Below are 15,606 nucleotides of genomic sequence, written 5' to 3'. Positions count from 1 at the left end.
TGTTTCCTTCTATTCCTCTCTCTCTCCCCATCGCTCATCATTCGCTCCCCTCCCATATACCTCCAGAATGATGAGCGGCGTTCTTTGTTATTCCTCCGATATCGAACACGGGAAAGAAAAGAAGAAAAGACAACCCAGCTGTTGCCACGATTGTTTCTTAGCCCTTTTTTTCTCCCTTAAACCATACCATCCGAGCAGGGCTCCTCTTATATCCTTCGAATTCATGTATCTTCTTTTCAGACTATCAACGTCGTCATCATTATCATCATCGGGCCTACTTTACTACTACTATTATCCCTGGAGTTTGATCTCTTTTTTGCTACGTTGATTCTAGCCTGGGAATGAATGGATATCCATATTGTTATTGCTCCCCTTCTTTTCCCCCCTGTATCGACGTGTCCTTAGACCTTCGATAGTTGTTTCTTATTTTCAACAAGAAAGAGTGTTGTGTTTCCCATTCCATTGTCTAGGATACGTCTTGAAGGCTACTACTACTTGGCATGCCCATTCGTGCAGATAACAGGAGGCGCGGAGTGCATAGTATGTTGTCCCTGGATTTCTTTTCTCTCTTAACAGAATACAATCAGACCACACTTCAACAACAACAACTACTACTACAAGGGTTACAAGCATGTAATGAATCAAGGTACTTGGTTTTTATTTCTTTTCAATAGTAGTGACTCCATGCTATCATTCGATATTGGAAGGAAGAAAGGAAGCGCCAATCCCATTTCGTAAGGTTACAAACACTCAGCAAACTAGTAAAAGACCAGGATATTTTGCGGAAACGAAAGCGAAAACGAAATGAACTATACCGGAATTGATCAAGTCCCTGCGTGTGCCGTGACGTGGTAAGATAATGAAGACAAAAGGTGTATAAGAAAAGGAGGGGGAAAGAAAGGAATGGAATATGAGTAGTTGTGGCACGTTTTTATCACAAGAAACGTGATGTGACGTGGCCCAATCCCGTGGCGAAGTCATTACCAGCAGCAGCCCCAAGAAAAGAAGAAAATTCCCAAAAAGAATCCCCAAAAACAAGAAGGTAAAGTACAAGAGGAAAGGGGGTAGGAAGAGCAATAGCAAAGGCAGGAGTAATCAAGTCAAGAAGGATATATTAGGTGACCACCGCCATCAACTTCGACCATCGTATCATGGCGGAACAGACCCAGACCCCTGGTCTTGTGCAACATCCATCTCTGTTGGCTCTGACTGCCGTTGCTCCGACTGCGGTGCATTATCCGTCCCGTTCGCTGGCGCAGACTTGGCCACGCTGAATTTCTCATCGAGGAGCTTGAACAATCGTACCTCGGCCTCCATCAAGTCATCAAAGATTGCTTCCTTCTCCATCCACGATTCCTTTCTCTTGACGCGAATCTTCTCCCATGCGTCGCGTAGCTCCGCACCGTCCTGCTGTGCCCAGTGGATCTGTCTCAGAAGCAGCCGATACAGTTGCGGCCCTTCAAGCAGCATCTCGTAGGTGTCGAATTCCTTCTCCAATCCACCAGGGGGTACGTGGAGATCGTCCTCCAGTCCTGCTGCCTCCTCATTGGCGCTTTCGCTGTGATCTCCTGCGTCGTCTTTCGGTGGGAACGATAGCTTCAGCTTCAACCGTTGGATCTTGCCGGAAGGGGTCGCGGTCGGCGTTCCTGCCGCCGAAGCAGCGACGTTGTGGTGTTTGGGTACGGGGTCTGAGGGACGAAGCGCCTCTGTTTCGTGAACAGTTCTCATGTGTTTGGCAAGGGCGTCTGATCGAGTGAAGCTGCGGTCGCATTCTATAGACAGAAAAGGGGAACAATGTTAGACGTTGCCAAGGGATAACGGGCAAGGAACGTATGGGGGGAATGGTCTAGGAAAACTTACCAGGTAGAGCGCAATAGAAGGGCTTTTCTCGCGTATGGCTTCTCATGTGTGCGCGCAGCGCGTAGCCACTTGCGTGAGTTTGACCCTTTCGACTGCAATCGGACCATTCGCAGGAGTACTTCTTCTGTCGGCTCCCGACATGTTCTTCATGTATGTGCTTTACGAGGCCATCCATATTGCCTAGATCACCGGCGTCGCATCCATCCCAGCGACAGACGGTGACTTGATCGTTGCCTTGGCCGCTGTAGTCGTCATCCTGACTGCCGCCGATGAGAGCGAGGGTGTTGGGAGAGTTGGGAATGTCGCCGGAGGTATCGGACGAGATGGAGGTGGAGGGAGAAGGAGGAGGGAGATCATCTTGGAAAGTGGTCGAAACGGGAGTATTGCGATCCCAAGAGGCAACGCCAGTGCGACGACGCTTTGAGGGAGGCATGTTGGAGCCCGAGGGAGAGAAGGCTTGCTTTAGGTCGTCGCGATCCGACATGTCGTCGGAAGCAATGGAGGAGAGGGGGGAGCCCGGAGATTCCGTCATGGTGGTTGACAGGAGAGGAGGGCCCGCTTTGAGCAGAGTTGGAGAGTGAATAACGGGGGGAGAACTGAGCAACAACTGTGGGCCTTTAGGAGTGTTACTGGCACTGGCTGGAGGAGTGAGCCAGGTTTGAGATGTTTGGAAGTTCGATATCCGGCGCCGGAGTATACACTGGGCTGAGCACCCGGCACGTGATGAGGCTATTGCGCCGCCAATTTTCTTCGCGCCCGAATTCCCTTTTCTTTTCTTCTCCTCTTTTACACTTCACTGGTCTCATGGACTGGGATATACCAACTTGGGGATTCGCTTTGAAATCTAATGTGACTCAATTCCTCTCCCAGTGGCTAATTGAGCTAGTTTCTAGCTAATTGTTTCCTGTTTTCGTGATCTGTCTAACAGATCCTGCCCACACATTGTTTGAGCAGGGTAAGTTGCCGCCAATTTCCTACCACTTTATTGTGTTTTGAATCTGCCGCAACTTCCATGATGAATTAATCAAGAATTCTGCAATCCTGACAATCTCCTTTTTGTGAGATTGCATGTTGACTCTTCTACACTTGATCTGACCCCTCGTCTGTTTTCATTGTGTCCATGAAGCTTTTCACTGCTGCCGCGTCAACTCAAGCTGACAATTCTGGCTTATTCAGGATCTTATTATCTCTCCTATACTGTTTATATATAGCCATGATATCATGTTCAATCTCAAAAAATCACCAAAGTACACGCATTATGAAAACCGTACAACCGTAGCTTAGTAGCGACTTCCGACCACCTGAATCCGGTCTAAAATGCCCTTAAGCTCGTCCATCTCAGCATCACTAAGGCGAGGGACTCCCTCCAGGTTCTGAGTAACCTTGTCAACCGTTGTACCACCGGGGATGGGGATAATGGTGGGCATTCCCGGCTTGCCGCTGAGGGTGAGGATCCAAGCCAGGGCGATCTGTACGGGAGCCACACCCTTGCGCGTGGCCAAGGCCTTGACCTCATTAACCAGCTTGATATTTTCCTTCATGGCTTCCTCCTGGAACTTGGGGAGCGTTCTGCGGAAATCGCCCTCCGGGATCTCGTTCACACTGGTGAAAGCACCGGCCAACACACCGCGGCCCAAAGGCGAGTAAGCCACAACGGGGATGTTGAGCTCAGCGCAAACCTTCGCGACGTCATTGTTGAGGATCGTGGTGTCAAAGAGGGACAATTCAACCTCTACCGCTGCGATCGGGTGGACCTTGTGACTGCGTGATTTCGTCAGCTGCTGTTCCCTTTTTTTTTTCTTTTTTTTTTTTTTTTTTTTTTTTTTTTTTTTTTTTTTTTTTTTTTTTTTTTTTTTTTTTTTTTTTTTTTTTTTTTCTTATTGTCGTGTAACCAGCTTCTGCAAGTAAATGAATGTGTGTAGCAACGTACGCTCTGCGAATAGTCTCTGCATCCACCTCACTCAACCCAATACCTCCAATCTTGCCCTCCTTGACATATTGCGCCAGAACAGTCACTTGCTGCTCCACCGGCACGTTGGGATCCTGTCTCGCGCATTCGAAGATATCGATCTTCTTCTTTCCGTCCAGCACGCGCAGACACTCGTCCACACTCCGGCGGATGTTGGCCTCGGAGCTATCGGGGGTAAGCTCTCCACGCTTCAAGCCACCCTTGATACTTAGGACGACCTTGTCGGCGTTCTCGGGGTACTTGGTGAAGTATTTGTTCAGGAGGTGGCACGAGTTGTAATCGGGTGTGCCGTAGAGCTCGCCGGCGTTCCAGAAGTTGGCTCCGAGCTTGAGGGTGGTGTTCAAGGTTTCGAAGCATTGCTCGTCCGAGGGAGGCTGAGGGACCCAGGTCATTCCTTTAAATTGACATCATTATCGTCAGCTGCGAGAATAATTATGGTGATTGCGGGGTTGATTGTTTTCCAACATACTCATGGTTCCGTAGCCGGTGTGGCCGATTTCGCGTCCGTTGAGGGAAGGCATTTTGCTGGGTATGCTGTGGATTTGGTTTGGTTTGTGGTGTTCGATTGGAGGTTAAGATGTGTAGCTCTTGAAGATTGAGAGGTGATGGATGGATGGTATTTAAGCTTGAGTTTGGGTCGGGGTTGCAGCCCGCAATGAAGAGGGTCGATGAGGGGCTTTTATCTCTGCTTTCCCCCACCTCAACACCACTATTCGGATTTCCTCGGACATCGTCCTGGATTGTCGCTCTTGACTCACAATTGGATACGAGACCCGCTGATTGTCATTGAGAGTTACGATTATATTCGATGAGTTCTGTGGATCGGCCGCGGTATTAATCATGGAGGCCGAGGGGTCCTTCCCGGATTTAGCTGGAGTTAAGCTCGTAGACCGACGGACGGAAGTTAAATCCACCAAAAACGGAGAATCAAATAGATGGACGGAGACCGAGAGGTTCTAGGATCACCAAGTCAAATTTCTACTTCAAGTACTAATTCATTATATAGCTTCCTTGCCATTGGACTTCGTCAATCGTGACACGCCGCTGAATACTTTTTCACAAAAACAGAAGTATAGGAGAGACATCGAGACAAACAAAGCACCCGCCAAACCAAACATTACAATCCCAAAAGAGTTCAGACAAATTGAGATAGAAGGTAAACTCTCAGTATGGCTCAGTGAAGCGTATGCTCGTCGCTGCTATCCAGAGCATCCTTGACAGCGTCCTGTATCTTCTGCATCAAGGCCTTCGCGAACCCTGAAGCGTCCGATGCAGGGTTCGGAAGGGTGTTACCCTTACTGTTCTTGCTGTTGTCAGAGTATTTCTCGTAATTTTGGGAGGTCGAGTCATCGGCAACCTTCTTGGTATCCTTCCCATTATCCGTCGCCTTGTCATCATCTTGATCGACATCGTTGTTTTGGCTGGTCACGGTCTTTGTAGGGCTGTTGCTGTCATCAATGACATCAGGCTGATCAGACTTAGCAGGCTCATTGTCTGACTTCCAGTGGTTGAGCTTGGTCAAGTCATGGAGTCCGATAGAGTCGAAAAGGGTGTCGATAAGATCGCTGTTCTCGTCGTCGGGGGTATCGGCTTGAGGGATCATTCGCTGTGGCGAGAGGGTCAGCTAATTGGGTGGGTGTGAGTATACAGACAAGAATACTTACCGGGTCAGGAGATCTCGAACTCACCGCTCTCGATACAACGTCCTTCTTCGATGTAGATACAGGATATGCGAGGGTGAGAGAAGAGAAGGTGAGGAATGTGAGGACCATGCAGGTCACTGATGGCGTCTTAGGGTACATGGTGTTATGAGATGACAGTGTGACGTGGTTACAAATAATGAAATTAAGAGTATAAGTATGAAAGGGCACTGGGAACAGGTCAAGTGCTTTGAGGAGTAAGTTTGAGGTGAAATTTGATTCGAAAGTTTGACGAGACAATCGAGCCTAGATATACTCCTCGCCGTTGCCCCGGACCCCCTGTGCGATGAGACACTGCCGACGTGCGGAATGGAAGGGCTGGATAGATGTCACGGGGGAGAATACCACGCGTTTTGCAAGATCGCGTCTCAAGATAAGGCCCAGCCATGAATTGGCTTTCTCACGCCACTTATTTCTTAAATTCAGGAAGTTTGCTTGCTACTAGGAGGTACTTAGTCCTCTAAGGCCAAGTTGATACCACCACCGCTGTCGCACGGAAACACCAACTAGTCAGAAGTTCCATTTCGTGATATTCCCCTTGAAGAAGCGCAAAGTTGCCATTGTTTTATTCAGTTATCCAGGCCCGATCGAAATGAAACAGTAGCATAGACCCTAAATGGTAGGGGTTGACCATCTCGCATTCCAGGGGCCTTGAACATTCCAGCCCGGTTGCTTGCCGGACAGGGATAGGCTCGCCACTTATCGATATGAGATCATCCAAGGCCAACTGGAATTGAATTCCCAGGAATGTATTCTATTTCTCGAGAGCCGTACCTGCTGGCTGGGAGATATCAGCGGAACGTTCATCCCGACCACTGCAGGTCTGTAGTGTGCAGGCGTCGCATCCATAGTAGACTCACAGATAGGAAGCCAAGGACTCAACAATCAATTGATAGTTTTCTCGTCCTCTGTAGTAGTCCTGTCACAGTGACTTTGTCCGTAAGGGTGTGTTTGGCACTCATCGGCTTTGGCATAACATCTGTGTCGCACATCTGTACCAGTCCATTCTGATTTCCTCAACTCGGCACAGATAGCTCCATTGTTCTACACTGGAAGTGTAACCAGGTCAACCACACCCACACTATTTTGAGTCTCCCTCTCCTAGAGACTCATGAGACTGTTGCACCTCTTCATTTGCAAGATTTGATTGCCACGTGAGTACAAAGTCACTCTATGTCTCAACAGTAATCCCATCCAGGGCACAATGCCACGTCTGAGTGTTCTGTGCCTCAAGACTTGACTTCGAGCAATATCGGTATCTTGTGTATCACTGAATGGACTAGCGACAGGAGGACAAATTCAGCGCGCATTCATTGGTCTGAATGGGATGGAGGGTAAGCTGAGGGCGGTGCTGGGGCGATGTTGACATCGAGGTAACCGGTTAGCACCCAGCAAATCGCTCGTAATGTCTCACTATGACAAGACCACTAAAGGCAAACGTCAGCTTTCAAGCACACAGGACAGTAATTGATTATCAGCCAAAGGCAACTAACAAGCGATCATAGACTCGATACTGCAAGTTCTTGGTTATTTCTGACCATAGATGAAACATGCAGATTGTCAAATCCACAGGCATATACAGGTTATCTTCGCCTGACTTGGGCTGGCTGAGCGTCTCCCAAGGTGCGTTGATTGGGCAGTCATAGTCATCCTCCAATGTCAAAAGACACGTAAGTGCGTCGTCGTGGGGCCAGAGTTCTCTCTCTGAAAATGAAATAACAGCGTTCGACACGATGCAAGCAGTGAGCGAACAACCACATCCGTCTGCAATCCCAAACAAGTAGTCCAGTCGTATCAAACGAGGGTCCAACACCCAGCATAACAAACCTCAGACCCTGCCTGGGACCTGCTGCAAGAGGTCAAGCCAGCCAAGAGCCATAGTACGCATACAATCAGCCCATTTCCCACCTGCAAACGTATCCCCTTGACCACATGAACCAACCAACGCTCATGCAAAGCGCCTTCATTTCGGCATACGTGATCAGTCTCAAGCAGCAGTAGCCGCCCCCCAAAAAGCACCCAAATTCAAGGGTCTTGCCCCGTGGCTGCTTACGAGCCTACAAGCCTGACTCGCTGAGGAGTGGCGCCCGTTATACTTTACTAGACGGCAGTCTGATCCTGTCACGCATATGTCCAGCGGCATTTACTCGTACGTCCACTACGACCGAGAAGGAATGATCTTCTCTGCAGGCTGCGCCGCCGTGGGTTTAGTTACTTAGCCTTGCTATGTTGGAGTAATTCCTCCAGTGTTGGCTGCGTAAGGCCTGCGGCAGCAACATGGGCGGCGCGCGCACGAGACCTCCGCACTTACAAGGCGCTGATCGAGATCAGTCAACTAGGAAAGTAAACTCCGTCCCACGACGAAGAAAGTGCTGGGCCTTTCGGGTTTATGCGTGGGAATAATTTGTTCATAATGAATGTGCGTATACACATACGTAGTCAAGTCAATAATAGGAAAGCCGGAGGGGGAAAGGGGAATTCGAAACGTCGGGGGCTCCTCCTCCCCTTTCGTCTTTGTCAAAACACCCTCATCACGACATCGTATCATCTCTGACGGGATGAGTGATCGAATGAATGGAAAGACGCTACGTAGACCTCTTCGGGGACGTGTGTGTGCCTTGCACTGAGTCGTTCTGAGTTAACCGCGACTAGTTGGTAGGAGCAACAGGCAGAAAAATTTTGATGCCACGGTTCAGGAAGCAAATGAGGCGAAAAAAATGGAAAATAAAATGAAATAAAAAGCTAAGGGAACCCTTAATGAGGTCCGCCCCAATAGCTAACGGAGGAGCATCCCCGCTTCCATCTTGAATTTCTTCGTTCTTTTACATATCTATACTAGTCTAGTTGGAGAGCCCTAAGCAATTGCTCGGCGACGCTAGGCTGGGCCCCACTGGGCACCGGAGCATTCGTATGCACCTACGTATCTAGGTGTCAAGGGAAATGATCCAAGACGGAGGGTCATGAAGTTAACGTGATTACGGGGTGTAAACAATGAGATCGGCTCTATACATGGTATGAACTTGTATCCTCGGTACGATCGTGGCCGTTCTGGGGTCATCAGGTACCATGGGATGGGCAGCATGGATTGTGTGTGGGTGTGGGTGTGTACCGTGTCATGGAAGTAGATTAGAATCGATGAAGGGAAACAGGGTATCTTGGATTAGTTAGTGTTTGGTTCGACACCTGATCGGTCCCTAAGTAAGCGGTCGTTTTACCCCGTAGTTTGTGTGGCTTACGTATGTTTCCAGTCTAACACCAGGTGGTCCAGTCTAGTTGCTTCGTGTTGACCCTTCGTGCCCTCTCTTTCTGACTCTCTCTCTGTCTCTCTGACTCTCTAGCCTGAAGATAGTGGCATCGAATTGAGCCCTGAAAAGCATAGTTGAACCGGACCTTCAGCCAACAAGCCACCGGGCGACAGTCTAGAACGGAGGGGGAAAGCGATTAGACCTCAAACAGATTAGTCTCCGGCTGATTCATGCGTATCTGAGGACTAATCTAATTCTACGCGCGGCATGTCAAATATCGGACCCCACTGAGTGACGTCTCTGCTTACGCAGCTGGCGTTTGCTAGTGGTGGTGGTGAGGTGAATGGTGTGGGAAGTGTGGACTGTGGATATACCTCCGAGGTGGGTAGTTTAGATAGAAAAGTAGTTGAGTTTAGTTGTATTGTTGGACGGAAGAGACAAGGCGTCTTTGCATGGACAATTGGAATCGATATCGGCTAGGGTTAGTTTGAGTTAGTTGGATCCTGCGTGTGACACCACTTCGATACTCCAACTACACTTTCATACTGTACAATTTATCAAAATGATATGCAATCTGAACAGACAGTTGTTGAATACATCCGAGCGAGCAATGTTCTTTCACCTAACTGACTCTGACTCTTACTCCCTACACCAATCCCATCAATCTCCTTCCACTCCACCTGCTTTCTGCACGATAAACCAGAATGAACCCAACCCTCACTAGCGTGTAGCTAAGAAGGCCACTTGATAACAGCCCCACCCCACTCACTCACCAACAACAACAACCCTTTCTCTCTTCCCCAATCAATCTTTGAAGTTGAATGGACCCCGAGAAGGGCACAAAAGGAAAAAGATAAAAAAATAAAATAAAATAATCAAGGGAAGAAAGTATATGCGTATCCGGAGTAATCTTACTGCCTCGAAAAGGGTAATTTAACCGTCATGGTATCCAATACCGTTACCGGATTACCCCCTCCCCATCCACCCAATCCAATCTTCCCCCCCTTCGGTGTGAATCTTGTCTCATTCTAAAAAATTCCCATTTCTCGGTTCCTGTCCCTTGGATGTGATGGATGGGTCAACTTCCCCCCTCCTCGGATATCGACTACCGTAGCGAGCTTAGTCGGGACTCAGTGCTACCTTGGTCCGCCGACGCTTGCCCAGCTGCGGTTCCGAACTTTCTTTCCGGACCCTGAAGATCGCAGGGTCAGGCGCTCGCTCAACTTCTTCTCGCTGGTTGGAGGTTTTTGACGAGGAAATTGTGTGCGTGTGCTTGGCAGGCAGTTGATATTGTTTACTCAGCGGCATTGAGAATCCGGACCAACATTCGGTAGTTGTTGGAACGAACCAGACAATATTCTTCAGTCTGAACTACGTAGATCTGTTGTTTTTTTTTTTTTTTTTTTTTTTTTTTTTTTTTTTTTTTTTTTTTTTTTTACTTTTATTCTGTTTTTTCACAAAAATCAGGGGGGGGGGGTTTGTTTTTGCTAATGATGTTGCATATGCTGTAAGTACTATGCACTGCAGCAATCAAGCGACCGACCGACCCTACCCGACTGAACCGCCCCTTATCGCTCTTCCTCGACCACCACCACCACCACCACCACCTCCTCCTCCCCTGCCAACCCGGGATTCCCGCAGTCGCTGTTTCACTCCAATCCCACCCTACATTTTGTTTAATCCCTTCCTATTAAGTAAGACCTCGCTTCAATGAACAGCTGGTCCGAAGCGAGCTCTGAGACATCACCTATAACAAACGTATACTAAAGATAGCTAGCTGCTAGATAGCAAACTATCTACCCAGACTAGCAGGAGACAGGACCCTGTCTCCTTCTTTTCTTAGATACGTCGTATCTAAGATCCAAGCCATGTCTCTGATTGTGTGCGAGCGCGTGAGAGTGGCGCACACACACACCTGAATTATTCTGGTCTGTCTATTTCTGCCTTAAGTTGCCTACGTATGCCTACCCTCCAAACTAAACCTACTTCGATGTAAGTGTGGGTGATTTAATGGTGAAAAGGCGTATAATTTCAATGCCGGGATATCCGGGCTTAATATCTGATCGAATTTCGATCGGTGAGAGGGGAGTCCGGTTCCCCGATGACGGGAATTGCAAAAGTAAACGAGGACAAAAAAGAAAAAAAGAATGTCCAGAAACAAGCAAAGAAGATGCTTAGACATAACGCCGATTCTAGATCGTTATCTTATCCCAGACACAGCCCGCGGGACAAAAAGACAAACGGAAACAAATGTTGAACAATAGTAGTACGTAGTAAAGAAAATAGAAAGCCATCGTATACCATGCCAGAAACAGTAGAGATTGGAATACGAGAACGAAGTCATAACAAGAAAATAAGACACAACCCCCTCTTTCCAACTACTACTACTACTACTACTGGAAAATCCCTGCATTGGTCTCTGGCGCCGGTCGTTCTACCTTGCGCTGAGCAGTACCTAAGGGAGTCTAGTGTAGCCGGGAAAGGGTCCATAGGGCTCAAGCCACAGTAAGGTACTGACACTTGGCATGAGAAGAAAAAAAAAAAAAAAAAAAAAAGGGTTCTTGCTCCATTTTGGTTTTGGTTATTTTTCGTTTTCATTCTCTTTTTCTTTTTTCTCGCTTTGCTTTTGTTTTGATTTTTTCCGCGGATAAATAATTATCATTTTGAGGCAATGTAAAAGTTAACTTTACGGACGACGTCCGAGATTTGACATGCACCGATCTGGGCCAGATTCAGCTTGGACACATGAGAACGATAAGAATAGCTAGGGAGGACTAAACATTGGTCGTTTCATACGGTGGGTGGTTTACGTCTCTTGAGGGGAAAAGCGAGGAGCAGAGAGAGGAGGATGAGGGTCCAGTGCATTGACAGCGTGGTTCCCTGGCTGGTGCAGCCAGTGGCACCTACGCTGAAAGAGATCTTCACGACTCTTCAATCTTGGGATGAATGCAATGCAGCCTGGGATTCATTCTTTTCAGCCCTAGCGACCCTCCTAGGAGGGGTTAACTAACTGAAAAGCAACTACGTTAACGTCTAGTAACAAACTACTGACGAAGCCACCACGATTATGCCACTGTATACGTATGCTCGCTTCTTGGTTTATTTCTCCCTCGTCAACGGCGTGTACTCGATCGGGACCAGAGAATATCTCGAGCCTAGCTGTCTACTAGCACCTGAAGATGGACCCTCGCCAAGCCTAATCTAGGTAGTGGAGAAGCCGCTTACAAAGCAATTCTACGTCGTCAACCGGACGCGTCCCGTAATCTGCCAGATGATCTGCCATCGATTTGAGGGCTTCTTCGGTTGGCTCGGCAGCTGAGTCATTGGATCTGCCTCGTATCGGCACCGTAAGCTTACTACTTTGGGGACTAGTCGTTAACATATCTTGTAGGTCATTGGTAGAACCTCGGAGATAGGCCGCGCGCGCGACCCTGATCTCCAGAATCAATCGATTCCTGTATGGTACGCCTAGATAACTACTGTAACTAGTTGACGGTAGTAAGTGCCAATAGCCAGCGTGGCGTACCGTATATCCAATCCGAATTCTCTGACTCGATGTGGCTCTATTGTCATCTACATTTTCCAATCTCTTGGGTTCCTGTAGGGACTCGTATAGCGCTGCGTTAGTCCAGCCACGCCCACTGCCTCATTTCTTTCTTGCTCCAGTACGTGCAGTATGGTGCCTGGCCGGGGCTGCTGATATCTACGTACTATACTAATCTACGTAGAAGGTGGCGCTGATCTCGATGCTTATAAGTAAATCCGGTTCTTATCTCTTTCTCTTTCTTGTCTCCCGACGGAAGACGGAATACCTACGGAGGAACGGACTGATGCATCAAAACTGCACAATTATCACACCCGAATTACTCTCTAGCTAGCATGCGACTAGATACTGCTCTAGCTGTGAGCCGTCACCTCAATTCTTGGCTCTACCTTGAACACGCCAGCCAAATTTCTCGGATAATTAAGCCGCCGTCGCTGTGGCTGCTGTCAGCGTGCATCTCCGGAGCAGAGAAGCAACAGCAGTACGTAGTAGAATCCACCCACCCACACATCAACGACAACAACTACTACAACAACTACTACAACAACTACTACAACAACTACTACAACAACCCTCACAACAACAAAATAGCATGATCCCAAAACCACACATCACATCTACCTGATGCATCTTTTCCCTTTCTCCTCCCTTCCACCCACAACCAACCCAGTAACAAACAATCATCTAACCACCTGAACACCCGCAACGCGGAAGTACATCCATCCAACCGGCCCTAACAGCCCACAATTACCCCCGACCTCCGATCTCCCTCCACAAGCCAGACAAGCATGATGCGCAAGCTTCCCACCACCCATTGTAGGCATCAACATTTCCCTTCCTCTATCTGACCAATAGCAATCATCTCCGATGATGCAGGGTGGGAAACCAGTGGAAAAAAAAGGGCCCATCATCTCTCTCTCTCTCTCTCCCACAGCCCCCTCCCCCCTTCTCTTCTCTCGGCACGTCAACCGCTTGGAATCGGACCTTTCTCTTTTCTTTTTTTTTCCTGTTGACTGCTGGCTAGCCTGACGTTATCCCTGGGGACGAATTGACGCGTAGGATGATGGATCATATTTGCGGTTCGGAGTTCCACACTACGTATTAGATACCATAGTAGTTAGTGCTTTGTCACGGAGTTAACTACTTGTTTCTTCTTGTTGTTGCTGCTGTGCCTCATTTTTCTTTTTATCTGTTCTGCCTGATGAGTGGGTGATGGAAACTAGTACTGATTTGTATGTGTGTTTGTGTGTGTGTGGTTTAGATGGGGTCGTTTGATATTAGTTTAGTAGTTTCCATCCAAGTCTAGGCTAGTTTTTCATATGAAGTACTAGGTGAGTGACTATTTGTAGTAAACTGTAGGATAAGCAAGCAGTAGATGAGAACCTCCAGCCAGTAAGTAAGACAGTCAAGGGTTGATGGATGAGAATTCAGGGTCTCGCCAAGCTTTGCAGTACGTACTTATGAATGGGACAAACGTCTTGTCGGAGGATACTGCCAAGCGAGGTTCAGAAGGGGGGGAAGGGGGCCAAAGAAACAAAAAAAAAAGTCAAAAAAAAATCCAAGAAAGGAAAAGGGAAAAGAAAAAAGCCACTTAGACGAGAAGTAGACGAATCGGATTGGTGTTGGAAGGGGGCGGGCGTAGGTGTCCACGTATGCATAGAGGCTGGATTTGGGGTGTGGAACTCCGTCCGTCTTGAAGGGGGCGTGTATGAGAGGTGTGGGTTCATGGAAACGATTGATTGACGGATCAGAGATAGATACGCAAAGCTAAGACTTTTGCACTTTTGCTTAGCGTTATGGATCGCCTGAGATGGGGGAGGGGTCCGGAAGAAGGGGGAGAATGGTAATGGAATAGATGGATATCTAGGTGCCTGTTTGTTCTGATTCTGAGTATCTCCATCTTGATTGGTAAAATATTATCCCCCGTGTGCCGACCCTCTTTTTACCTCCTGTTCCGGAGAAATTTACAATGTCTCTTTAAATCAATGGAGCAGGATTCGGGTTTGTTGGGTGATATGAAGTCATGATGGTTGGTGGTATATCATACTGCTTACTGTACACCGCATAGACCGAAGGGAATCAATGATGATGATGATGAACTGCTGGCAACTGCACATCTATGTAACTGCTCCATTCTATTCATAGACGAAACCTGCGACAACGAGGCGTTTGTGATGAAGAGATAACTCTGTCGTGCCTGTCGCTGCTTTTTTCCTATTATTGGCAAAGCCCCAGGGGGAGGACTAGTTCTCTTCTGTGCTATTGGAATCGAAGCTATTTCGGGTTGGGTCCGAGTGGGACTACGGTGTTCTGTTTTCCAGAACGTCGGGTTGAGTTGTTTGGCGGGTGAAATGTGGATGCTCGTGAATCTAACCTCCTCAAAAGGAGATGCTGGAAAGCTTGGTACAAAGTGCTAGTGGAATGGAAAAAAAAAGAAAAAGGGACGGACCAATTGATACGTGTCGCACATCAGTCCCAGATTGCACAGGGAAGCTTTTGATGAACAAAGAGATCAGGCTAAAGGGTGAAAAAAACACACCATAATCCGGACCCCTCGGCCTAATCTTCTCACCCCACAGTACATACATACCTACTTTGTAGTTTACCTCCGACACCCTCACACGCAGCCCCTGGTTGTCACAACTCCGAGTCGCACGAAGCACCTTCTGAGAACTTACGGCCGAATCCAGTCGGACAAAGATGCCCGAAACGGGGTATGATCTGAGGCAAAAAGAAGGGACTCGTATTCCCGCATCGACACTATGCGAATCAATCTTACATGGTGTATAGTTAGTATATGCGAAGCGCGCTTCTCCAACGGTTCCGACCCATCTTCGGCCAGGGGAAAGTCATGAGGAGCGAGAGAAAGAGAGAAAAAATTAATAAATAAAAGGGAAAGTGAGTTGCCGCCCCTCATTCTCCTCTCTTGTATCTAATCCCATGTCGGTATCGTTACTACGTACTAGCGTCAGGCAAATAACCACACACCACCCTCCCATAGGCCCAATCATGGCTCAGTTCAGCCCCCCGTCCATGGATTCCATCACACCGTGGCTAAAAGCTTGTCCGTAAGCCTCTTCTGGGGATGCGGCCAGGGGCCACTATACCCTTCCCGGTAGGGATCGTCATAGTTTTTTGCATGGCCGCACGAGCGAGGCGTCCTGGCGCGCGGCGCTGCTTGATCTGTTCTGTCCTAGTCCACTGTTCAGGTACAGGAGGCAGTAGTAATTCTTTTTTTACCCTTTCTTGTCGGGGAATAGTTGCTAGTCTAGCCTATTGAAAGTTAAG

General features: G+C 48.1%; 3 protein-coding genes across 3 annotated transcripts; all 3 read right to left on the bottom strand.

The window, feature by feature from the left end:
• Window positions 1-1,149: 1,149 nt before the first annotated feature.
• On the bottom strand, window positions 1,150-2,392 carry BO85DRAFT_435290 (C2H2-type zinc finger protein; the record flags this gene model as incomplete). The annotated part of the gene is made up of 2 exons (XM_025658512.1): window positions 1,150-1,772; window positions 1,861-2,392. 2 exons carry the CDS (start codon window positions 2,390-2,392, stop codon window positions 1,150-1,152), a joined length of 1,155 nt encoding a protein of 384 aa, XP_025518882.1.
• A 596-nt stretch (window positions 2,393-2,988) lies between these two features.
• BO85DRAFT_446108 (aldo/keto reductase family protein) lies at window positions 2,989-4,592 on the bottom strand. The gene is made up of 3 exons (XM_025659429.1): window positions 4,299-4,592; window positions 3,791-4,223; window positions 2,989-3,621 (listed from the first exon to the last, which is right to left on the bottom strand). The coding sequence occupies exons 1-3, from the start codon at window positions 4,348-4,350 to the stop codon at window positions 3,141-3,143; spliced, it is 966 nt and encodes a 321-aa protein (XP_025518881.1). The 5' UTR covers window positions 4,351-4,592; the 3' UTR covers window positions 2,989-3,140.
• A 372-nt stretch (window positions 4,593-4,964) lies between these two features.
• BO85DRAFT_446107 (uncharacterized protein) lies at window positions 4,965-5,526 on the bottom strand. Its single transcript, XM_025659428.1, has one exon. The coding sequence runs from the start codon at window positions 5,430-5,432 to the stop codon at window positions 5,004-5,006; it is 429 nt and encodes a 142-aa protein (XP_025518880.1). The 5' UTR covers window positions 5,433-5,526; the 3' UTR covers window positions 4,965-5,003.
• Between the last annotated feature and the right edge of the window lie 10,080 nt (window positions 5,527-15,606).

Source organism: Aspergillus piperis, assembly GCF_003184755.1.
Source record: "Aspergillus piperis CBS 112811 unplaced genomic scaffold BO85scaffold_3, whole genome shotgun sequence".
Lineage (NCBI taxonomy): Eukaryota > Fungi > Ascomycota > Eurotiomycetes > Eurotiales > Aspergillaceae > Aspergillus > Aspergillus piperis.
Note: the sequence above shows the minus strand (reverse complement) of the source record. Positions and strands in the feature narration are given on the sequence as shown.